General features: G+C 38.3%; 1 protein-coding gene across 7 annotated transcripts in view; it reads left to right on the top strand.

The window, feature by feature from the left end:
• The window catches only part of RESF1 (retroelement silencing factor 1), a 78,107-nt gene that overhangs the window by 11,326 nt on the left and 40,328 nt on the right, over positions 1 to 26,453 (top strand). For 3 of the 7 annotated variants that reach the window (XM_082419575.1, XM_082419576.1, XM_082419577.1), the window contains exons 3-5: positions 11,948 to 16,931; positions 18,201 to 18,284; positions 20,775 to 21,504. In XM_082419575.1, coding sequence (XP_082275701.1) covers positions 12,005 to 16,931; positions 18,201 to 18,284; positions 20,775 to 20,941 — 5,178 coding nt within the window. In that variant the 5' untranslated portion in view covers positions 11,948 to 12,004 and the 3' untranslated portion in view covers positions 20,942 to 21,504. Of the gene's footprint in view, positions 1 to 11,947; positions 16,932 to 18,145; positions 18,285 to 19,053; positions 20,150 to 20,774; positions 21,505 to 26,453 lie in introns of those variants that run through there. The other 4 variants (XR_014252325.1, XM_082419578.1, XM_082419580.1 and 1 more) reach the window with 4 other exon arrangements.

Raw genomic sequence — 26,453 nt, 5'->3', positions numbered from 1 at the left:
AATAATAATTTAAAAAACCACAGTAAATCCTTACATGTTAATATAAATGTTTTCCAAAACAACCCAAAACACCAGTGAAAAGAGTGGCATTGTTTTGTATTTTTGCAAATCTCTTTAATGTCTGGCTAATAGTTGGATTCTTATATCTGCTTCTGCATTCAGTTTCTTGCTACATGTTACTTTAGTTGAAGTAGTTGAAGGATGTTTATTGGATGACAGAAATTCATCTTCAGTAGGTCACTGTTTCATTATGCCCCTAAAGATTCACTGCCACAATTTCTATCAGTTTTTACATTTTCCTTCTATATGATCATGTCATTGGGCAAAGTGTTGTGGCTAGGGTGGCTTAGAGCATGGGATTATTCACTTTACAACTGAGTGCCATTCCTTCTCATCCAGCAAAATTTGAATGGCTCCCCTATGCTGGTGGGGAAGGAAGACAGTACTGATCGTGGGGGTAGGGGGCGCTTAGAAACCATTAATCTAATTTACTCCAGACTGTTGCCACCATCTTCAGTATAACTACAGGCCAATGGAAGATCTTAATCTAAGGACACTTAGAAACTCAGCAGCTGCTGACTTTGGGAGTGGATGTCCTTGGAGCTGTGTCCTTGGGCAAAGGCCTGAATACCTCATCCTATTAGTCATGATTTCTCATGGTTTCCTGATTAGAACCCTCTTGTGTACATTTTCTAGACTGTAGTTATGGCTCTGAATTTAACTGCTTGCTGGATCTGTCATCCTTTACCTGACCCTGCTGACAAGAAGGTAGATTCTGTCCTGTATGTTTCTTCTGGTACTTGAGGTCTCTTTGCATCATTAATCTTAACCTCCAGTTTTATAGAATCTGAATCTTAACCCCATGACAACAAAATGCCTCTGTTGTAGTTCTTGGAATCCTGTCAACAACCTGGGACTACCAGAGCAAACACTATAATGTGCCGATTATGACAGTGGTAACCAACAGGGAGGAAAAGATTTTTATCAGAGTTCTCTTCAGAGGCATTTCGGCATACTTTATGGGAACTGTTCACTTCTACTCAGGGAGTTTGTCTACCTCAAGAGGCACAGAATCGCCTCATTCCTATTGTAATAAGTGATGCTTATCTCCTAACGCAGTTTGTACCCCAGTAGAATATTGTTAAGTAGCTTATACTTGCCTACCAAATATTAATCATCTATACTTGAGGCAGTTGTCAGGGATTTCCAGATACTTGAGACCACTGCCCCTCTAATGGGTCGTGTTTCCTTGAGGTGGGAACCTAGAGGGCCCAAATGAGTTGCTAGGCAGAACTCCAAGGAAGGATAACTGACTTCTTCCTGTGTGCTCTGTGATCTTTAATTCCCACTTTAGGGAATAAGATGCCTAGAAAAGGTGGTCTGAAATTTGTCTGACCCCTACTATAAAGACGCAACAAACTAGTGTAAACTTTCTAGCCCCAGTGATCATCGCATTGCTCTGAATTTCCTGCTGCCATCATGATGAGTGCCAACATCTCATGCTGTACTGAGATTAATCAGTCAGGGAAAGGAGAGCAATTTATTCCCGCTTCTCCATTCTCCCAGGAGGAAGCCATGTGGCTCTGACTGGTGAACCTTGATGGCATCTGGGACATATGGGGAGCCTGGTTGTGGCCTGATCATCCTGCTGAGAGTCACTGTCTAGTCACTCTTACCCAGTGTTAACTAAGAGGAAGTATAATTAAGTAGGGTGTCTGATTGTGTTGGCCTGTGCTTCTGAATCGAATTTGGAGCTAGGTACCTGAAAGATTGGAGAGTAGACGTGTAGGTGAACAGCTTCACCATGGGGCTCTGATGACCCTTCTTTTCCTTTAAAAGCCTCACAGGCAAAGTTTAGCTTAATCTCAGTCTGACCCACACCTTGGCAGGACACCCCACAGGTCCTCCTGGCAGCCTCCTGAGAAATGCCACAATGTGGTTTCTCTTCCTCCCTAGTTCCACGTGCACTCAAGACTTGACAGCCTCCCTTCCCTTGGGGTATAACTGCAGGCTATGAGATGACTGCGGTTTAGTTCTCATCCGCCTTGGTACTACCTTGTGGGACTAGGGACACTGAAGTTGGTTTTGCTGTTTGAGTGGGTAAAAAACTACATAAGAATCCATTCAGTCTTGCCTCCTTTCTGTCTGCGGCAGTGTAGAGAGCCGACCTAACAGCTGGGACAGTGGCCCTGCCAGCCGCGGTGCTCCTGCTTAGGCCTAGGACTGCTTGGCTTCGTGCATTTGTTGTGACCATTAGATGTATTTAGTATTCAATACAGTTCTTGACATAAATTTTCAAGTGCTAGCTGTTACTATTTATAAGTTGTGTTATAAAGGTAAAATTTAGGGTAGTCTATTCTTGAAAGCCTAATTCAAGGACTGATAAAAGCCTTATTTCTCTTTGGACTAAGGACACAAGAAGTCAGAGCTGGAATAGGTTGAGTAAATCTTGATACTTTTGGAATTCCTCAGAAGTGGGTTTTACCACTTATGTGTTGGTATTCCTGGTTTTGTTGATTTTAAAGAAGAATCTATAGCTTTTTCCATTGGAGATGAGTTTTGCAATGAAAAATACTGGTTTTTCCTCAATTTAATCACATCAGTGGACTCTCCAAATAAACACGTTAGAAGTGGAACTAAAGACATAAGGGAAGGTTCCAATTTAAAATACCAGAAGAGATATATGTTTTTTTCAGGTATGAGAAGAGTACTATATTTTTTAAGAAATCCTGTATTTTTGAGGTACTGAAATGCTTACAGATGAAATCATGTAATGTTTATGGTTGACACAGATGCGAAGGGAGGGGTGGAGACTTTTTCCCATTTGCAGATTTAAATAGGGACTTCTCTTTAACTTGGTGTTCAACAATTATAGATAACATTTATTCATTTGACAAACATTTATTGAAGCCTGCTAGACAACTGTCTAGATATGCATCTTTTTTTTTTTTTTTTTTAATTTTTATTTATTTATTTATTTATTTATGGCTGTGTTGGGTTTTCGTTTCTGTGCGAGGGCTTTCTCTAGTTGTGGCAAGCGGGGGCCACTCTTCATCGCAGTGCGCGGGCCTCTCACTATCGCGGCCTCTCGTTGCGGGGCACAGGCTCCAGACGCGCAGGCTCAGTAATTATGGCTCACGGGCCCAGCCGCTCCGCGGCATGTGCGATCTTCCCAGACCAGGGCTCGAACCCGTGTCCCCTGCATTGGCAGGCGGATTCTCAACCACTGCGCCACCAGGGAAGCCACTAGATATGCATCTTTTTTTTTTTTTTTTTTAAATTTCTGGGCCACGCCACGCGGCATACTAGTTCCCTGACCAGGGATGGAACCCGTGCCCCCTGCAGTGGACACGCAGAGTCTTAACCACTGTTTTGCCAGGGAAGTCCCTAGATACGCATCTTTTGCTTTTCCCTGAGACAGTCTTTTTAAAAGCCTATCACTCTTGGCTTTGAGTAGCATTATCTTTCACTATAATAATGTTCCAGTTTCTTTGATAAATTAATGGTTACCCTTGCATATAAAAAATTCTTGATGTGGCTTAATTTGCCCTTTCATGTTCTGTTTCTTACTACTTTTTCTGGCCTAAAGTAAGCCTGGCCATGGTAAACCATAATATGATAGGTCCATTTCAGTAGAGTTTTTTCTGTTGGTGGTTGTAAATGCTTGTGCATTTGTGTTGAAGATAGATATTAATATGATTATTCTTCAAAGGTATGATTTTTAGGTTATTTTTTGGTTTGTAATTTTCTGTAATAAGTCTGACTTCAAATAAAGGAGGCTTTCCAGTTAAACCATATTTGCATTGTATGGATATAGAATATTTTAAAATAAAAAAAATTCACAAGCCTTTTCTTAACGTTAGTAAGGTCTTTATGAAGATTTTATGTGAAAATCCGCATGCATTGTTACATTTATAGTCTACTGCAGCCACTCACTTCCCTTTTTTTCCAGCTTCACTAATTCATCTTAATTTCGCAGTTTACAACTTGCTATTCACAACTTCCTATGCCATGGATTTTAGTGACTTGCTTTCGCCCCACTTTTCTCACAGGAAGTAATAGTAATAATATATATAAGATTTCAATCCAGAGACTGTCAGACCTAAAGATAGACTTTAGGGTTTTTTTTAATTAAAAATTTTAAAAGACTGTTTTTGTGATGACACACAGGAAGCCTCCATGGATTCTCTCTTTGGAATAGGAGTATATGAATTATGACTCTAAATCCCCCCAGTGTAGACCATAGCACTTTATCAATGTCAACACACCCGGGCTGCTTGCCTCCCTTCCCAGTGAGGGCCACCACAGTTTATCAGCATCAACATATTAGTATTGCTTGTTCTCCAAACTGTAAAACCTACAGCCAGATGGGTGGGTTAGTAGAGCCAAACTTTGTGCGGCTATATCAAGGATCATTATTTACGGTTTGCTAATTTACCTATACCTATTCATAGTTAGGAAGATTCCCCACAACAGAATATAAGAATCTAGTGCTTTCATAGCTTGCTGGCACATGCACCTGTCACTGGGCTGCTTGCTGACTCTTTTGCCACTTGACAAGAGTACATGAACTATTGGATCCAATCCATAGTAACTGCCAGAGAGGAGAGAACCTTAAAACTACAAAGCAACCAATGGACAATTGTGCACTAACCTGCAACCTAAAGTACTCTAGTTTTTTGAATTTTTTTTTTTTTTAATCTGCACTGGAAACTAGAAATGTGGGTGTATACAATATGTTGAAAACTCCTATTTCCTTGTTGATTTTTTTTTTCCCCCCTGCCAATTCTGTTCACTATTGAAAGTGGGGAATTGAAGTCTTTGACTCTTGGTGAATTGGCTATTTTTCACTTTGTGTTTTGCTTCTTGTATTTTTTTAATATAAATTTATTCATTTTTTTAAAATTATTTTTGGCTGCATTGGGTCTTCGTTGCTGCATGGGCTTTCTCTAGTTGCAGAAAGCGGGGGCTACTCTTCGTTATGGTGCACGGCATTCTTATTGTGGTGGCTTCTCTTGTTGCAGAGCATGGGTTCTAGGTGTGTGGGCTTCAGTAGTTGTGGCTCGCGAGCTCTGGAGCGCAGGCTCAGTAGTTGTGGCGCATGGGCTTAGTTGCTCCGCAGCATTTGGGATCTTCCCGGATCAGGGCTGGAACCCGTGTTCCCTGCATTGGCAGGTGGATTCTTAACTGCTGTGCCACCAGGGAAGTCCCTACTTCTTGTATTTTAATGCTCTCTCTCTTTTTTAAAATTTAATTTTATTTATTTATTTTATTTTTGGCTGCATTGGGTCTTCACGGTTGCACGCGGGCTTTCTCTAGTTGTGGTGAGCGGGGGCTACTCTTCGTTGCAGTGCGCGGGCTTCTCATTGTAGTCGCCTCTCCTGTTATGGAGCGCTGGCTCTAGGCGCGTGGGCTTCAGTAGTTGTAGCACACGGGCTCAGTAGTTGTGGCTCCCGGGCTCTAGAGTGCAGGCTCAGCAGTTGTGGTGCACGGGCCCAGTCGCTCTGAGGCATGTGGGATCTTCCCGGACCAGGACTTGAACCCGTGTCCCTTGCATTGGCAGGTGGATTCTTAACCACTGCGCCACCAGGGAAGCCCTTAATGCTCTCATAAGTGTGTATATGTTTATAGTTGTTATATGTTGCTTGGTGGACTGACCCTTTTATGGTTATAAAAAGTCTCTCTTTAGTAACATTTTTTGTTTTAGTGTATTTTTTCTGATAATTAGTATAGTCATTTGCCCTTTATTGTGGCTGTTATATGCCTAATATCTTTTTTTTATCCCTTTTTAAAATTTTTTATTTATTTATTTATTTGGCTGTGCCGGGTGTTAGTTGCAGCACGAGGGATCTTTGTTGTGGCATGTGGGATCTTTAGTTGCAACACGCGGGATCTTTTAGTTGTGGCATGTGGGATCTAGTTCTCTGACCAGACCTGGGTCCCTTGCATTAGGAGTGCAGAGTCTTAACTGCTGGACCACCAGGGAAGTCCCTCTTTTTTTATCCTTTTATTTCCAATCTGTTTTTATCTTTGACTCAAAGGTATGCCTATTGGAGACAGCATATAGTTAGCTAGCCATTTTTTAAAAATATAATCTGACATTCTGTCGTATGGATTGTTTAATCCACTCACTTTTAATGTTATTATGATATAGTTGGATTTACATCTCCTGTTTGTACTTTTTATTTTCTGTCTCATATCTTTTTGTCCCTCACTGTTTTTGCATTGAGTATTTTGTAATGTAGCATTTTAGCTTCTTTAATAATTTTTTCAGTATTTTTTTTGTTATTTTATGGAATCACAAATTACTTTTATTTTTTATTTATTTATTTAATTTATTTTTGGCTGCATTGGGTCTTTGTTGCTGCGTGCGGGCTTTCTCTAGTTGTGGCGAGCGGGGGCTACTCTTTGTTGCGGTGCACGGGCTTCTCATTGCGGTGGCTTCTCTTGTTGTGGAGCATGGCTCTAGGCGCGCGGGCTTCAGTAGTGGTGGCTTATGGGCTCTAGAGCACAGGCTCAGTAGTTGTGGCGCGTGGGCTTAGTTGTTCCACGGCATGTGGGATCTTCCTGGACCAGGGATTGAACCCTTGTCCCCTGCATTGGCAGGCGGATTCTTAACCACTGCGCCACCAGGGAAGTCCCACCTTTATTTTTTTTTAATATTTGTTTATTTAATTTTGGCTGTGCCAGGTCTTAGTTGTGGCATGTAGGATCTTTAGTTGTGGCATGTGGACTTCTTAGCTGTGGCATGCATGTGGGATCTAGTTCCCCAATCAGGGATTGAACCCCCACCCCCTGCATTGGGAGCACATTGGAGTCTTACCCACTGGACCACCAGGGAAGTCCCACAAATTACTTTTAAAAAAATCATATTTGTTGCTACCTTTAAAGGTCTTAAGCATTTAAAATCTGATTTGTTATATTTGTGATTTTTAGCCAAGTTAAAAGACTGTCACTGGTGTGTGTGTGTGGGGGGAGTAGAGAGCTGAACAATGTAGGGCCCAGTGAGGTTATTTGTTGTGTTTTTTGAGTACCAGTAATCCTGGCATATGTGCGTGTGTGTGTGTGTGCGCCTTTGTATGTGTAACTGACTTAATCCAGTAGAGACAGGTTGATACTGGGAATACAGGGAAAGGGAGTAGGATTTTATCTCTCTCTGTCTCTGTTTTTTTTTTGTTTGTTTGTTTTTGTTTTTTGTTTTTTGGCTGTGCTGCGTGGCTTGCAGGATCTTAGTTCACTGACCAGGCATTGAACCCGGGCCCATAGCAGTCAAAGCACTTAGTTGTAACCACTGGACCACCAGGGAATTCCTGGGAGCAGGATTTTAAATGTAGAGATTTGATACTGTAAGTACAGACTGCATTTACAAGGCTGTGTCTTATAGATTTGGTGACAGGAGGATGATGGATAGTGCTATTTTTTTCTCTCTGAAATATAAGCAGCGGAGTAGGGGGAGCATGTGTATGGGTTGGGGTGGCGGGGGACCAGGGAGGAGAGAAGAATGGAAAAATTAAATTACTTTAATATAAATAAAATTTCAACAAAATGAAGTAGAATTGTCAGGCACTGTTTATATGTGCAATGTGTGAACTCATTTTGTTGGCTTGTGTGTTTTTTCCCCAGAAAACTTTGGCTACTCCTGTGCAGAGAGGTTCTTAAGTTCAGCCATAGCTGGAATTTGTTAGGTAAATGCCATGGCTGTCACAGGTGAGGGGAGATAAGAGGGCGGGGTGCCAATTTGGGGGCAAAAGAGTTTATTTTTCCAAGAAAAATTTAAATGATAGACATGGAAATCCTGTCTCTGGTTATCTCCATTAAAATATATCTTCAGAAGGTCTAAGAATACATTGTATCCAAAAGTAGAGGCTGCAGTCAGGAAAAAAGTCTTTTTTGTTTTGTTCTGTTTTTGTTTTTGTCTGCGGCAGGTGGCATGTGGGATCTTCGTTCCCCAACCAGGGATGAAACCAGCGCCCCCTGCAGTGGAAGTGTGGAGTCTTAACCACTGGACTGCCACAGAGGTCCCTTAACTCTCTCCTTTTAATTTCGGTAGTTCAAGATTGGTTTTCCAGGCTTCAGTTTTTTTCTATGCCAGCAAAGGAGAGAGAGGGGGTAAAAACCCAACAACCCCAAATTATTTGTAAGGAGCATTTCTCTTCCTACCCATAGGCTCTGTGTTAGTCTGCAGGGCTGCCCTAACAAAATAACCACAGCTTGGGTAGCTTAAACAATAAATTTCTGCAGGTCTAGAGTCTGGAAGTCTGAGATCAATGTGTTTGGTTTCTCCTGAGGTCTCTCTCATTGGCTTGCACACAGCTACCTTCTCTGTGTCTCCTCAGATGGTCTTTCCTGTGTGTGTATACACCTGGGTGTGTCTCTCTTATAAGGACACTAATCCTGTTGGGTTAAGGCCCCACCCTTAAGACCTCATTTAACCTTAATTGCCTCACTCAAGGCCCTATCTCCAAATATAGTGAACTGGACTTAAACATATAAACTTTGAGGGAACAGAATTCAGTCTGTAACAGCCTCCCACCCCCAAGCTCACATAAGAAATAGGGCAAATTATTGGGAATTTATCATTAACTCTTTTGTAGTACTGCTACTTGGTAGTACTGCTTTTTACTTTGTATTATACTTCTCCCTAGTCAGTTGTCTTATTAAGGAGCTTTCCTGGGAGAAAGCATGTGAGGAATATACAGATCTTACTCCTTGGGACCTGTTTTTAAACCAAAATGTGCATGCTGTCATGCTGGACAAGGGTGATCTGGCTCCCCGACAAATTAAACTCTCAAGAGAGGGAGGTTTCTTTACTACCTTAATCAAATGACAGGTCAGGACAAACATAGAGTTCACCAATGACTTTGACTTTCACATAAGTGAGAAGAAGCAAGCAGAGAAATAGAAAGCAAAAATGTATGTAAAAATGCAGAATGAAAGTTAAAACCACTTGAGCACGAAGTACTTGTAACGAACCAAGTCCAAGCATCCATAATAGAAAAGTCCAGTTGGTCCAAGACACTAGTCTCCTCAGCGAGGCACTCAAGCAGGTCTGGATTACTGCTGGGTCACAAGTGATGAGGTGAAGACTGTCCATTTGGGCAAAGCCTCTGGTGGCCAGTGCCTTGGTGAATGGATCCTCGACAAGAGATGAAGTTACAGCAACACTTGTCTCAAATGCAAACAGTCCCAGCTCACCTAAGTTTATAGTCCCAGGAGCACGTTATCTCCAAGATCAGATGTTCAGTTTGGGAGGGGGAGAGTTTCTAATGCCACCTGTGTCACCTTAGGTCACCTTGGCAGGAGATCCCCAAAATGTCTGCCTCTTCCTTCCAGCATGCACAGATCAATCTTGGCTCAGGTACAGCAATGACAAAAAATGAAACCTCTGAAGTCATGGAGTCAGTTTCTAGTCACGGCTTTATTTCATGCTCGACACCAGGCCTCAAAAGGTTCCCTTCTATGCATTATTTATGAGCAAATACATAAATAAACATACATATCAAGAAATTAAACACATGGTAACATGTGCCTTCTTCAATCTAGTTTGAGTACACTATGACCCATCATGTAATAGATCTAAAAGATCTACAGATTGTTTTGGATTTTCTACATAATGTCTATTAATAGCTTTATATTTTCCTTCACAATTCTTATACTTTCTAGGATCTCCAGTGCAACAATGAATAGAAGTGGGTGATAGTGGCATCTTTATTTAAGTTATCTATTATTATTAATAATAGTATTACTGTTGTTGGTCTGAATTTTTGAAATTACCGTTTATCAAAATTAAGGAAACTTCTTTCTATTCTTGGTTTTATACAATTGTTCTTTTAATGAATTTTAATTGAATTTTATCAAAAGTTCTTGCATCTGTTGAACTGATCATGTGATTTTAAAAATAATTATAATGTAATTACTTTGATTAATTTTCAATGACAAACTTTGTATTCCTGAAATAAACTCAGTTTGATCATGATGTTATCCTTTTCATGTATCACCCCATTTGGTTTGCTAACATTTTGCTCAGGACTTTTGTGTTTGTTTCTGAGAGATTGGCTTCTTAATTGTCTTTCTTTTCAGCTTTGGTATGATAGGCTCAGTAAATAAGCTATGAAGTGTTCCCTCTTATTTTAAAGAGGTTATATTGGATTATCTTTTCCATAATTGGTAGAACACTCCAGTACAGCCACATGGCCCTGCTGTTTTCTTTGTGAAGATATTTAATTATAGATGTTAGGATATGTTTTTTCAAGGAATTTCTCCATTCCACCTAAATTTTAAATGTTTGGAAATACTCAAGATAAATACATTACCGTTTTAATGTCTGTAAGATCTAGTGATAGCCTCTTTTCCCAATACAGTGGATTTTTTTTTATGATGATCAGTGTTGTCAGAGGCTTATTGATTTTTATTTGTTACCAACTTGTGACTTATTGAATCTCTGTTCTCATTTTATTTCACTCTGTCTTTTCCTTGGATTAACTTGTTATTTTTAACTTTGTATGATAAATACAGAGATTGCTTCCCAGTCTTCTTTTAAATAAGTCTATTTAATGTTATAAATTATCCTCAAGTCATATGTTAACATGGGGTTGGGAGCCCATTATGGACTGAACTGTGTGTCTTGTCCCCCCCCCCCCCCCACCAAATGCATATGTTGAAGCTCTGACCTCCAGTGTGACTATTTTTAGAGATGGGGCCTTTAGGGAGATAATTAAGGTAAATGAGGTCATAAGGGTGGGATCTGATTCAATAGGTCTGGTATCCTATTGGATAATTAGAGGAAGAGACACCAGAGCTCACTGCATTCTTTATTTCTTAATTATTTGGCAGTTTCCTAGGTCCTTTTTCTACAATTTCTAGATTAATTCCACTGTGAATTAATCTGAATTATTGTAATCCTTCATAAATGAGATTTGCTTATGGCCTAGCCATATGGTCAGTACCGGTAAAAATTCCATGTGCATTGGAAAGAATGTGTGTTCTGCAGTTGTTTGGTATACTATTAATACGTTTAAGTCAACTTTGTTTGCCCTATCATTTGTTACAGATTTGTCCGTTTTTAGATATGTCCCATGTCCCTGTACTGTTGGTGAGCGTATAAATTATTTCAGTCTTTTTGGAAGGCAGTTTGTCACTGCTTATGAAAATGATTTTAGTGTCTTTTGACATATTGATTTCACTTGTAGGAATTTGCAGAAACAACACAAATATAAAAGCATAAATACAAGAATTCTTAGTATAGGATAGTTTATAAGTGCAAAAACTTAAGAAAACCAAATGTCCATCAATAGAGAAATGGTTAAAAGGTGATATCCACAGAAAGTGGAATGTTATGCAAACAGTGAGATAGATATGTGTGTAGTTGAAATGATAAGGTATCCTAGGTATAGTAATGAAAATGAGGCTAACTGTAGACAGCATGTTTGGTAGGACTCCATTTGTCTTAAAAGATGAGGTTTTATCTATGTATTGGTGTTTTTTTATATATAGAAATTTTCTGAAAGAAGGGTAACAGTAGATACCGCTAGGGAGTTAGACATTGGAGATGGACAGTAGTAAGGGCTTCTTAGTATATGCTTGATTTTTAAAAAATTTTATTTTTTACAGTGATCATGGGTTACTTAGAATAAAGAGCTAGTTAAAATAAATAAATGCAGAAAGTAATTGTCTCTTAAGTGTAACAAACAAAATACTAACTATATTGGGTAGAATGAATTTCTGTTGAACACGCCAGAAAATTTTATTGACATTTGCCATATTTATTATTACATCTTCCTTTGCTGTTCCTCTTATCCAAATCAAAGATGAAGCTTTCTCTAGTCTGAGGTTTCAGGAATTTTGCTAGACATAGTCAGCATTGGTGATAAGGTAAACTAAGAAAATTATCTTAGAAATTCTGACCTGGCAAAACAGCTTTTTAATAAAAGATCTTTATTTCCTACAGATTCCTGACATTCAAAACAGCTGGCTTTTAATACACTGCTACTGCATCAAATCGACAATGAACTGGAATGCAAAATCAGAGAGTGTCACCTTACCACCACAGTATCCTAAAAAACAGGCATCTTTTTTGGAGCAAGCTTTAGTAAACACACTTACCACAGCATCTCAAAGTTCTTTAAACCATCCTGGAAGTAACCAAGAACCATGCCTATTTCTCAGTAATTTAAATCCAGTATCACAGCCGCTGCTCAACATCAGAAATTATAAAACTCCTCAACAAATCCCTATTTCTGATATGCATAGTGGGACCATTGTGACCTCACAAACTTCAGTAGAAAGAATAACATATGCAAATGTTAAAGGACCCAAACAACCAAATCACAATTTGCAAATGTCTTCAGGAGTTACACAGGATGTATGGTTGAACTCACCAATGAGGAATTCTATGCTTTCTCATACAGGGACAACTGTATCTCATCAGACTGGTTTTGGAACGAATACGCCCAATGTACGTGCACTACAGAATCAATTTCTAACATCAGATACCTATTCTATGCAACTACAAATGATCCCTTCTAATTCCGGAAGAGTTCCTATAACTTATCAAGGAAACCCGAGACTTAACCTACCTTTATCAGAGCAACAGGTTGATTGGGCACAGCAGTGTGCATCCAGTGGATTGACTTACCCAGATTACAGACCACTTCCAAAGCAATATAGTTATTCATCACAAAGCTTTTTGCAGGATCCTACTCTTCAGAAACAAACCCCTATGTCATCTGTATCATTACAAGTTAAAAATAGTCAATCTCCAAATCCTGCCCTGACTTTACAGTCAAAGCAGATTGCAACTGTACCGTCATATCAATATGCAGTTACTCAAACTGACAAAAGACCTCCTCCTCCTCCTTATGACTGTAGGTATGCAAGCCAGCCTCTGCAAAGTACTCAGCATGTTGTTAAACACACTTCTATGGAAGTTCCTCAGAGTCAAGAAATGCACTTATCTGAAATGAGAAAAGACTTTTGTAGAGGCTTTCAGCAGCAGTGGCAAAACCATGAAAATTTCAACACAATGGGAAATTCCTGTAACTTGAGAGTAAATACCAATGTCAATCAGCCTTTTAATGAACCTATTAGATCTTCTGTGGATGGTGTTCAGGCTCTTACTCAAAATAATCAAGAGAAAAGAGTGGATTCTCGAAATCTAACTTCAAATCAAGTACTGGACACAAGTGCCACAAAAGAAAAGTTAGTGAGGGATATTAAAACATTAGTAGAAATAAAAAAGAAGTTTTCGGACCTTGCAAGGAAAATTAAAATTAATAAAAATCTTTTGATGGCAGCAGGTTGTATTAAAACAACTAATAACTCTTACAGTGAATCAGCTCAAAATTGTGGGTTGTCTCTGAAACAAACTGCCAAAATCCAGTCTGGACCACAGGTAACCCTAGGCCCTCCAGATGCTGTTGAGGATAAACCACCAACGGTAATGGAATCTGCAGAAGAAACAAATAGAACACACAATACATTGAATTCCAACCTTCAGGACAGAAATTTTAACCAAGTCAGTTCTGTTTTACTAAATTCTGGCTGTTCACAAGTTGTGAGTTCTTTAAAGACATCAACTGTTGAGATTACCCAGGCAATATTAAATAACACCCAGTTTTCATCAGGAAATTTAGTCAATGTTGCACAGAATGTGCCAACAAATTCTGAAGCAACTTCTCTTCCTCAGTCTACATCCTTTGAGGAATATGTTTCAAAATATCCAAATAAAAATAGGCTAATTCTCAGTTTACTTGCATCTGGAAATAAAACTCAGAAGAAATTATTAAAAGATACTAATGAACATATTCATGATTCTAAACTGCATAGTTTTGAAATGAATCCAAATATCCAGAACACTGGTAACCAAGTGAATTTGAAACCCATGGAAACTCCAGGTACTCCAAGTACTTGTAATATAAATGCCAAGATTTCAAACAACTCTTACTTTGAGCATAAATCCTTCAATGGAATGTCTTCTAAAAGTGACTCTCACTTTTCCATGGAATTGCTAGCAACGTGTCTTTCTTTGTGGAAAAAGCAACCTTCAGAACCTACAGAAGAAAAACAGTGTAATGAGTCAAAAACAAACACAACAGCAGTTGGAATTTCAAAGCCTGTGGACATCTGTGACAAGAGTCCATTTTCAACTGTGGGAAATTCTCAGAATAAAATTGTAAACAGCTCACAAGAAACAGTTTTATCAATGGTAGCACAGAATTATGAGTCTTCAGGAGCAACTACTACAAAGGGGATTGCTGTAGTATCACCCTTAATTCTTTCAGATGTCAAAACATTGTCTGTCAAAGGTATAACACCTGAAGCTTTACCTGAAACAATGTATCCAGTTATTAAAGAAGGCAGTGTTTGTAGCTTACAAAACAAATCGACGGAAAATACTGCTGCTTTGAATGTTAATGAACCAGTGACAAGTACCACAAGCACCAAGATTTTCCCACTAATTCAGAAGGATAAGCAAAGTGAATCAACTAATACTAATTCAGAAGTCACCCCTAATACCAATCAAGGAAAGCATAACAAATCAGAACCAGATATCCAGTGTCCTGTGAGTTATCAGCAAACCACATATATATCAAAGGACAGTGATATCGTGGGCAGAGATGTATTACAGATTGGCAGTATTTGTTCTCTTGTTGAAGGTGATACCGCTTATAATTCCCAAATAGCAGAGATATTCAACTTGCCCTCTTCGCAAAAGGTTGAGCCACAGAAACCTCTACCCAATCACCAAGTAATGAATAATAGACAAAATGAACAATTTGGCAATATTACTGGAAATAAAGACTTTGTCTTTCAAAAAGAGCATTTTGTACAGCTCACAGATGTTTCACATAAAATAACTGATCAGTCAGAGTCCCTGCAACCTCCAGAACCATCGACTTTGAAGTACATTGGAGCAAAGAGTGGAATTCTTGAGGAAGGCAGTTTAGAGCATATCACTAAAAATGAAAGCATGGCTAATGATATGTGTTCACCAGCTGCTATTCAGCACGATAGTTACCCTCAGGAAGCGGCCCAGGATCCTACAACAAATGAGAATCTCAAAGATAAGACGTCGATCTTATACCTACATGATCAGCTGTCAGAACTTTTAAAAGAGTTTCCCTATGGTATTGAACCTGTGAACATGCCTGAAGGTTTTGTGGTCCAACAAATGGCACACCGAATCTCAAAAGCTCAAACTTGTGATAAAACCAGTTGTGACTCCAAAGACTCAACAGACCAGATACAAATTACAATATTAAATTCAGAGCAAATGAAAGAATTATTTCCTGAACAGGACGATCAACCCAATGAGGTAGACAAACTGACAGAGCCTCAGAAAGAAAAGCCTGTCACAAAAGAAGGGAACCAGTGTGACCCACAAGCACATACAGTTGAAGAAACCTGTGATTCTGTAATACTGGATTCAGAAAAAGATGATGTCCGTTGCTGTGCATTGGGGTGGCTGTCTATGGTTTATGAAGGAGTACCTCAATGCCAGTGTAATTCCACTAAGAACTCAACTTCAAAGGAAGAAAAAGGGAAAGATCCACGTTCTCCTTTGGAGACCAATGGTTATAAACAAGGAGAGAGAACTTCTGACAGAGATGTTCCTATTGCATTTAACAGTCCTACAAATAATCAGCCAAAGATTCCTCTGACTTGTCCAGTTGAGAAAAAACCTTTTCCTGAAACAGAGCAAGGCAGGAATATAAAAGATAAATCCAAATCAGAACATAACAGCTCATTAAGGACAGAACAAGAATTATCTGGTCACTTTTTATCTAAAGGTGATAAAAAACCAGATTCTTTGCAGAGTCACAAAAGAAAAAGAAAACTGCAATTTCATGAGATAACTTTTCATTCCCCTAACAAAATTGCAAAATTTTCTCAAGAGAGCCTGCAGAGGAAGCTCATGGCACAAAACTTACGACCACTAAAACCAAAGATGGGTTTTTTGACAAGTAAAAATAAAGATTTGCATGTGAAGAATGGTTCTTTGGTACAGTCAGTATCACCAGAAAAGAGAAAATTGAAAGCAGGTGGCTCTAAAAAAGTTTTGGAAAAGAAGTTAGATGAAGGGAGCATACTTGATTCAGAGATAAAGAGGAAGAAGTATGATAAACAAGAGCAGAATAAGAATGTGGGAGGTGGTGCATTTAAATTCTGTAACCCTTTCTCAACCACAGGTGAAAGAGCCAGGATTAAAGAAAAGACAGTGTCAAATGTTAAGTCCTCAGGCTCTATGGATAGCTCATCTAAAATTAATAGAGTTCTATCACCAAAGGAGTATTTATCAAGGCAGAAGCATAAAGAAGCATTAAAGAAAAACTATCTGAAAAATGTACCATGTGATTCTCAGTATATGAGGTCCAATAAACTTTCTACGCGAGTGGGAAGTTGTGGGAGATCAAATGAGAGACACAATGGCAGTGTACAGACCTCTAAGGAATCATTAAATATTGGTACAAGCCATGGTAAAAACCTCAAAGCCCATCATTCCAAGGAGTCTAAAACATACGTTTCAAGGAATATTAAAGGAACAGTTGGTGGAAAGCAACCTGATAAAATGTGGATTGATAAAACCAAATTAGACAAAAATTTAAGTAATGTAAATAATGACGTTGAATTCAGCCAAATGGCTTCCCAAGCAAAGGATCAAAGGAAACTGTATCTGAACAGAGTTGCATTTAAATGCACTGAACGTGAGCGCATTTGTCTCACAAAATTAGACAGTTCACCCAGGAAGCTTAATAAAGAAAAGAGACCAGAAAGTAAACCTAAGACCCTTTTACCTGTAAAAGATACCACAGAGAAACTAAGCATGCTGGAGTTTAAATTATGTCCAGATGGACTATTTAAGAATACAAACCCTGTTGAAGACCAGAAGGATCTGCCATTTACTCCTAGGAAGGAGCAAGCTCCTGTGCAAGGTCCAGTATGATTTTTTTGATGGTGTCTGCAACATTGTAATACTGTAGTTCAGCAAGTGACAGAGCATCTCTCCTGACTTCCCTGTAACTAGGAGAGACTTAAATGCATTTTGTGTTTACTTAGTATTTAGTCTTCTCAGTAAGTTGATGGTTCATTGGGCAATATTTGTTTTAAGTTTGTGTCCCACTTATTTTAAATTATACTACATTCACATTAAAGACAAGAGGTATATAAAATTGTAAGGTTTGCCAAATACAAAGATTTCCTTTTGTGCCAAGAAGTGAAAAACATTCTTTGTGCTAATTCAGAAAAGCATCAAGTGTACATTATTTCAGGTCTTGCCTTTGTTCATTCTCTTTTGGGGCTTGCAGTTTCAAAGCCCTGTGAATTTGAAATTTTGGTCTAAATGTTAGGAGATATGTAATGTTAATGAAATCTTTTTGTACATAGGGAGGTGGTTTGACTTACCGTCATCTTTGAAGCAGTTGGTGATTGTGTTATCACTAAAGTTAAAGTGGTACCTTGTAGTCTACTCATGAAATACGCAATGAGAGGATCTTGGAAGCAGTGTTGTCCATTGTTGAGTTACCAAACCCGAATGGAAATCATGACTGTTGGTTAGCTGAAGGATAGAATTCTCAATGTAGTGCAAGATGGAAGGAGAAAATAGAGGACTCATCATTTGTGGTAGAAGGAAACATTTATGGGTTGTGGATAGTATATGTAAAACATTGTGTTGAGAAACCCAGATTGGAAAACTAAAGGATTTGAATGGAAATCGTAGTTTCTCCTGTACTGTGTTCAGACAGTATCTGTTTGGGTGCATAAAATTACAATGTAAATAAGGTACTTTTTCTTGGAAGGTGGTAGGGATATATGAGTATATAGAGTATAAAATTCATCTTGTAAAGTACTGGTGAACACTTGGTTCTTAAAACTAGATCCTTAGAATCTGAGGGCCTGGTTGGAAGTGGGTGCAGCAGCAGTGTGAGGTACATTCTGTCTCATGTGCCCTTAAGTACCTTGAGATGTGTTGGTGTTCAGCCCAAGTGGGAGAAACATAATTACATAATGAAGGTAAACTTTTAAATTGTGAGATTCAGGCACGTCATATGGGAGAAAGCATTTTTCCAGGCCCTTTTTAGTTATGTGTGAATATGTCTGATGCCTTCTAAAATCTAATTTAGGCTTACATGGTTTTCCTTCATTATAGTACTAAAAGAGATGAATAGCAATATCTAGAGATCTGAAAATGAATATTTAAATAGTTTCAGGAATAAAAAGTACAAAAGAAGACTGGTTAAAATGTGTGACTGAGGAGAAAAGGATGCCGGAAGCCAACCAAGAAATAGGTAAAGCCGTCTGTTTAAGTTTTTATTTTACTTACCTGGCACTCTGTCATATATAAGCTGGATTACAGTTATGAAACTATTGTGAAGTTTGGTTTTTATCCATATTCTTTTAAAAAGCAGTTCAGTGTCTGTATGAGTGGTAGGAAGACATTCTCTTATTTTTTCTGTCATGCTGTGGACAGAGAAGTAGTGATCTATTTCCTTTTAACAAGAGAATTCTAATCACAGTGACTTAAGACAAGGGGTTGGCATACTTATTCTGTGTAGATAGGTTTTGCAAATCATAATATCTCTCCTAAATACTCTAACATTGCAGTGAGAAATGGCTGTAGAATAATGAATGAGCATGGGCTATGTTCCGATTAAACTTTACCAAAACTTGCTAGAGGCTGGGCTTGGCCCACAGGCATACCCTGTTAGCCAACCCCTAGATTAGATTATTTGCAAGTTAGTTAATTAAATTCTCAAAACCAGGGAGTCAAAGATGTTCCCATCTATCAATGAGAGGTTAGATCATTTGGCTGAAGTTACATAGCCAGTAACTCAATAGGGACTTGAACCACATCCCTCTCTTCAAAGTTTATTAAGTGTGGAATTTGAGTTATTTTGATAACAAAAGACTGATGCTCCTAGTTTTTTGTTTTGGTTTTGGGTTTTTTTGTTTTGTTTTGTTTTGCTGGGAAGGGTTTTGGGCTGAGGGCCAACCAGAAAACCAGAATTTTTAGTATCTGATTTTTAATTAGTGGAATGAATGTATTTTGTGTTTTAGGGTTTTGCATTGAGAACTGGAACCTAGGGTTCAGGAATTTTATTTTAGTTTTGGTTAATTAAATACACAAAGAAGAGTTCATAAGAGTCTTTTGAAAATTGGGAGAAGCAGAATTTTGCCAGGAGCAACAATAAAGAGAAGCAAGAGAAGAAGTGTGACAAAGGTTGAGAAGAGCTTATAAAGAATATATGTAAGCAGGCATGTAGAAATGGAGTCTTATACATTGAAGATACATAAAGGGAAAAAGAAACCTGAATGAAAGAATTGAAGGAAGAAGAAATGTACACTCTTAATTAGAACAGGAAGACAACTGAAAGAGGGGAAAATGAATTAGTGAGAGAGTAGAAAACACACCCCTACAGTTGGAACACAGGAAGTGAAATATGAGAAAGATGGAAATGGGTGTGGAGATTGCAGCAAGAAAGTACCTTGGAAAAAGGGAGGGCCATAAGTTTTGCCTCAGAGAGAGTTGAGAGGCATAACTTGAATCTGAATCTGAAAATACTCAGAAGACAGATATATGCACAGGTTGACCAGAGGCTCAGGGAGCAGCATGAGCTAAACAACAGACATGAAGATACCTGCAGACAGGATGAGCAATAAACACTGAAGGTGGGACATCAGTACTCAGGATCACTATGAAAATGACACAAAGCAGGGCCCAGGCGCAATGAGAGATGCAGCAGGGTGAGAGAAAAGCTAAGAAACAAGTCCAGAGCTCTGTCAGAAGTCTTACGAGACTCAGGGAAATCATGAAAGGACAGAACATACCAAGAGGAAGAGGCTGGAGAACTGGAACTCCCAGAGAGCTATAAAAAACACACTTTAGATAAGCGACACCTAAATTTGGTGGCAAAGGTTGGAGCGTAGATGGAGCAAGCCGTGAAACTGTCAGGGTGAGGTAGAAGAAGAAGAGGTGACAGAATCCAGCGGAAAGCAGCTTAGAGCTGCACCTCAGGTATCAGCATTCATAACAGAAAGCTGATGTGCACGGAGAGGAATTTGAAACATAAAGAATTAAGAGTAACCATCCTCTGTTACCAAAAAAATAAAGAAAGAAGAGGACAGAGTGCTTGACCCACCCAGTCAGAAAAAGGTAAAAGAAAACTTATTCAGAAAGGAGTGGCTAGAGCAGGAATGTAAAGTACGGGAATTCAGAATTGGAACAGCTTCTGAGATACAGAGGCACATCTAGAAATACACGGAAAGAGGAAAAGCTGGCTGGGCCCATCAAAAAAGGGATAGTGAGGCTAATGACAGCACTGAAATAGTCTAAAGAAATAGAAAAATACAGATATTTCTTAGAATACCTAGTGCATAGCAAGACCACAATATGCAAGCTGTACTTTCCATTTACTCTTTGGAACTGGCTTGCGTTTGTGCTTTTTATATTGCTAGTTTAGATGGCTGTTAAGAAAGTCACGTTCATAATAGTGTGCAAATAATAAGAGTTTTTATTGGGCAAGGGTACAGGTAGAGCAGAATAGCCCTGGGCAGTGAAGATGGGGATGAGGTTAGAAAACAGCCCCCAAAGGAGAGGCAAGATGTCCTGTGTATCTGCTTTATAATTCTGTAGGTAAAGGGCCATAGTTTGTCACATTTAACTCTTTCCATTTTTTATCCCAGAGAACGACGCATGTTTTCCGTCTCAATTTATACTGATTGTATACTAGTCACTAACATTAAGAGTAATAAAGTAAATAAAATTTTTGTTTCCTTAGATGATAATGTTTTGGCTAATTCAAGACTCTCCAAGAGAAGTTTCAGTGCAGATGGATTTGAGACACTACAAAACCCAGTAAAAGATTCAAAAGCAATGTTTCAAACCTACAAAAAGATGTACATGGAGAAGAGAAGCAGAAGTCTTGGTAGCAGTCCTTTAGAATAATTTTGAGACTTTAATTCTTCTGATGGGTCTCTAATTGCCACAAGAAAATTTCTGTCACTTTCTGTTCGAATTATTTTTCCGGAAATACTCAGATTGCCGTGATAAAATTTCTCAGAGAGTTTGGTTACCATTTTAGGTTATGTATATCATTGAAGTTACCTAATTAAATTGGCTTGAGAACCTTATTTGTGGGTAGCAGACATAAGAAATAGATGGTATTTGTCAGGGAAACCATAGGTATTGAATTCTGACATTTTTGAACCAGTTTACCATTATTTTAAAAGGAATTATTATACTATCCATCCTAAGGGAGACCTGTTCATTACTTAAGGACTTGTTTATTTCCTCTGGGACTGTATTTTTGTTTCTAAAACTTATTAGCAAAATTTATTTTTCAGAAATCCTCACTGTGAATGTCAAAGTATATTCTTAAGTATTTTATACTGAATTGTAAACTTTTTGTCGGAGTCTTGTTTTATACTTGTTAAACTGAACATAATTTTTGGATAATGTTTAAACATTACTTTTCATACTTGAAATAAACATCTATTTTTAAAAACGTATATCCGAAACAGTTTGATTTGTGTTTGATTTCCTGCCCTCACAACAGAGCACATTTTAGAAAGGTGTTTTTAAAAGGAGAAATGCTAATTAAGCTGTCACAAGTAAATATTTTCAGGTTCATTCATTAGAAGAGCAAAAATTTACTAGGTTCAGGAAATTGCAAGGAAGGCAAAATATAACTCTTCAGATGTTTCTGGGCTTTATTTTATGACTACTAGAAGTAGAAATGTGTTGTTTTCATAAAATATTAATGCCACATAGTTCACACATACTAAAACTACATTTCTGGGAGTAGAGAGAAATGGAGAGTTTTTTAGTTGGATGTATAGTTTCAGTTTTGCTAGTGCGAATATTCTTACCGCTACTGAACTGTGCACTTAAAAGTGCATGAGATGGTAAACTCATATGTATATTTTATCACAAGTTTTTTGTTTTTTTTTGTTTTTTTTTGTTTTTAATTAATTTATTTATTTACTTATTTATGGCTGTGTTAGGTCTCCATTTCTGTGCGAGGGCTCTGTCTAGTTGCGGCAAGCGGGGGCCACTCCTCATTGCGGTGCGCGGGCCTCTCACCATCTCAGCCTCCCTTGTTGCGGAGCACAGGCTCCAGACGCGCAGGCTCAGCAATTGCGGCTCACGGGCCCTGCTGCTCCGTGGCATGTGGGATCCTCCCAGACCAGGGCTCGAACCCGTGTCCCCTGCATTGGCAGGCAGACTCTCAACCACTGCGCCACCAGGGAAGCCCTATCACAAGTTTTAAAAATACATTCTGAAGACTTCAGAAGACTGAGCTTCTCAAAATATTAAATAGCATGCTTCCATAGGAAAAGCCATTGTGCTCATCCTGAGCAATGTCAATAGAAGGATCAGTTAGAAAAGCAATGGTTGGTAGAACTGGCACCATAGCACCAGTCAAGGCAATGCAGTGGTTCCAAACTATGAATATCAGTGGTCATTATATTGGTCATTGTGTTCTTTTATTTTTAACTGTTTATTTTACATTGGAGTATAGTTGATTAACAGTGTTGTATAGTTTCAGGTGTACAGTGAACTGATTCAGTTATACATGTATCTATACTTCTTCAAATTCTTTTCCCATTTAGGTTTTTAAATAATATTGAGCAGAGTTCCCTGTGCTATACAGTAGGTCCTTGGTTATCCATATTTTTATTGGGGTATAGTTGCTTTACAATGTTGTGTTTGGTTATCCATTTTAAATATAGCAGTGTGTACATGCCAATCCCAACTATCCCTTCCCCCCTGGCAACCACAAGTTCATTCCCTAAGTCTGTTAGTCTGTTTCTGTTTTGTAAGTAAGTTCATTTGTATCAGTTCTTTTTAGATTCCACATATAAGCGATAACATACGATATTTCTCTTACTTTACTCAGTCTGACTTAATTTCACTCAGCATAACAATCTCTAGGTCCATCCATGTTGCTGCAGATGGCATTATTTCATTGTTTTTAATGACTGAGTAATATTCCATTGTATATATATATACCACATTTCCCTTTATCCATTCCTCTGTAAATGGACATTCAGGTTGCTTCCATATCTTGGCTATCGTAAACAATGCTGCAATGAACATTGGCGTGCATGTATCCCTTCTGACCATGTGTTTCTCCAGGTATATGCCCCGGAGTGGGATTGCAGGATCATACGGTAGCTCTATTTTTAGATTTTTAAGGAACCTCCATACTGTTCTCCATAATGGCTTCACCAATTCACATTCCCACCAACAGTGCAAGAGGGTTCCCTTCTCTCTACACCCTCTCCAGCATTTATTGTTTGTAGATTTTTTGATGATAGCCATTTTGACTGGTGTGAGGTGATGTCTCATTGTAGTTTTGATCTGCATTTCTCTAATAGTGATGTTGAACATCTTTTCATGTGCCTCTTGGCCATCTGTATGTCTTCTTTGGAGAAATGTCTATTTAGGTCTTCTGTCCATTTTTTGATTGGGTTGTTTTGATGATATTAAGCCACATGAGTTGCTTGTAAATTTTGGAGACTAATCCCTTGTTGGTCACTTCATTTGCAAATATTTTTGTCCATTCTGTAGGTTGTCTTTTCGTTTTGTTTATGGTTTCCTTTGCTCTGCAGAAGCTTTTAAGTTTAATTAGTTCCCATTTGTTTATTTTTATTTTCATTACTCTAGGAGGTGGATCAAAGAAGATATTGCTGTGATTTATGTCAAAGATTGTTCTGCCTATGTTTTCCTCTAATAAGAGTTTTATAGTGTCCAGTCTTACATTTAGGTCTTTGATCTAGTTTGAGTTTATTTTTGTGTATGGTGATAAATAATGTTTTAATTTCATTTTTTTACATGTAGTTGTCCTGTTTTCCCAGCACCATTTGTTGAAGAGACTGCCTTTCCACCATTGTATAATCTTGCTTCCTTTGTCATAGATTGACCGTAGGTGCCTGGGTTTATTTCTGGACTTTCTAACCTCTTTCTATCAATGGACCCATTGATCTATATTTCTGTTTTTGTGCCAATACCATACTGTTTTGATGACTATAGCTTTGTAGTATAGCGTGAAGTCAGGGAACCTGATTCCTCCAGCTCCGTTTTTCTATCTCAAGATCGCTTTGGCTATTTGGGGTCTTTTGTGTCTCCATACAAATTTTAAGATTTTTTTGTTCTAGTTTGGTGAAAAATGCCATTGGTAATTTGATAGGGATTGCATTGAATCTGTAGATTGACTTGTGTAGTATAGTCATTTTCACATTATTGATTCTTCCAATCCAACATGATATATCTTTCCGTCTGTTTGTGTCATCTTCGATTTCTTTCATCGGTGTCTTATACTTTTCAGAGTACAAGTCTTTTGTCTCCTTAGGTAGGGTTATTCCTAGCTATCTATATTTTATTCTGTTTGATGCAGTGGTAAACGGGTTGTTGTTAGTGTATAAAAATGCAACAGGTTTCTGTGTATTAATTTTGAAACGGGCAACTTTACCAAATTCATTGATGAGCCCTAGTAGTTTTCTGGTAGTATCTTTAGGATTCTCTATAGTATCATGTCACGTGCAAACAGTGACAGTTTTACTACTTCTTTTACAATTTGGATTCCTTTTATTTCTTTTTCTTCTCTGATTGCTGTCACTAGGACTTCCAAAACTATGTTGAATAAAAGTGGCGAGAGTGTACATCCTTGTCTTGTTCCTGATCTTAGAGGAAATGCTTTCAACTTTTCACTGTTGAGTATGGTGTTAGCTGTAGATTTGTCTTATATGGACTTTATTATGTTGAGGTAGGTTCCTCTCCCTCACATTCTGGAGAGTTTTTATCATAAATGGGTGCTGAATTTTTCCAAAAGCTTTTTCTGCATCTATCAAGATGATCGTATGCATTTTATTCTTCAATTTATTGGTGTGGTGTATCACACTGATTGATTTGTGGATATTGAAAAATTCTTGCATCTCTGGGATAAATCCCACTTGATCATGGTGTATGATCTTTTTAATGTATTGTTGGATTTGGATTGCTAGTATTTTGTTGAGGATTTTCGCATCTATGTTCATCAGTGATAATTGGCCTGTAATTTTCTTTTTTTGTGTTTTCTCTCTGGTTTTGGTATCAGGGTGATGGTGACCTCATAGAATGAGTTTGGGAGTGTTCCTTCCTCTGCAATTTTTTGGAACAGTTTCAGAAGGATATGTGTTAGCTCTTGTCTAAATGTTTGATAGAATTCGCCTGTGAAGCCCTCAGGTCCTTGACTTGTTTATTGGGCGCTTTTTAATCACAGTCTCAATTCCAGTGCTTGTGATTGGTCTGTTCATATTTTCTATTTCTTCCTGGTTCAGTCTTGGGAGATTGTACCTTTCAAAGAATTTGGCCATTTCTTCCAGGTTGTCCATTTTATTGGCACCTTTCAAAGAATTTGGCCATTTCTACCAGGTTGTCCATTTTATTGGCATACAGTTGCTTGTATTAGTCTCTTATGATTCTTTGTATTTCTATGGTGTCAGTTGTAATTTTTACTTTTTCTTGATTTGAATCCTCTCCCTTTTTTTTCTTGAGTCTGGCTAAAGGTTTATCAATTTGTTTATCTTTTCAAAGAACCAACTTTTATTTATTTAGTTAGTTAGTTTAAAAATTTTATTTGGCTGCGTCGGGTCATACTTGTGGCATGCAGGATCTTGGCATGTGCAGGATTTTTGTTGCTGCATGCAGGCTCATTAGTTGTGGCATGCAAACTCTTAGTTGCGGCATGTGGGATCTAGTTCCCTGACCAGGGATCGAACCCGGGCCGCCTGCATTGTGAGCATCGAGTCTTAGCCATTGGACCATCAGGGAAGTCCCAGAACCAGCTTTTTAGTTTAATTGAAATTTGCTGTTGTTTTCTTTGTCTCTATTTCATTTATTTCTCCTCTGATCTTTATGATTTCTTTCCTTCTAGTAACTAGATTTTGTTTGTTTTTCTTTCTCTTGTTGCTTTAGATGCAAGGTTAGGTTGTTTATTTGAGATTTTTCTTGTTTCCTGAGGTAAGATTGTACTGCTATAAACTTTCCTCTTAGAACTGCTTTTGCTGCATCCAATAGGTTTGGGGTCATTGTGCTTTTATTTTCATTTGTCTTTAGGTATTTTTTGATTTTTTTCAGTGATCCATGGGTTGTTTAGTAGCCTATTGTTTAGCCTCCACGTGTTTATGTTTCTTATAGTTTTTTTCCTGTAGTTTATTTCTAATCTCATAGCGTTGTGGTCAGAAAAGATGCTTGATATGATTTCAATTTTCTTAAATTTACCAAGGCTTGCTTTGTGGCCCAGCATGTGGTCAATCCTGGCGAATGTTCCATGTGCACTTGAGAAGAATGTGTATTCTGCTGCTTTTGGATGGAATGCTCTATAAATATCAATTAAGTCCATCTGATCTAGTGTGTCATTTAAGGCCTGTGTTTCCTTATTGATTTTCTGTCCGGATTGTCTGTCCATTGGTGT

The sequence above is a fragment of the Balaenoptera physalus genome, assembly GCF_965194825.1.
Source record: "Balaenoptera physalus genome assembly, chromosome: 13".
NCBI classification, from domain to species: domain Eukaryota; kingdom Metazoa; phylum Chordata; class Mammalia; order Artiodactyla; family Balaenopteridae; genus Balaenoptera; species Balaenoptera physalus.
This window is presented reverse-complemented; position numbering and strand designations above follow the sequence as displayed.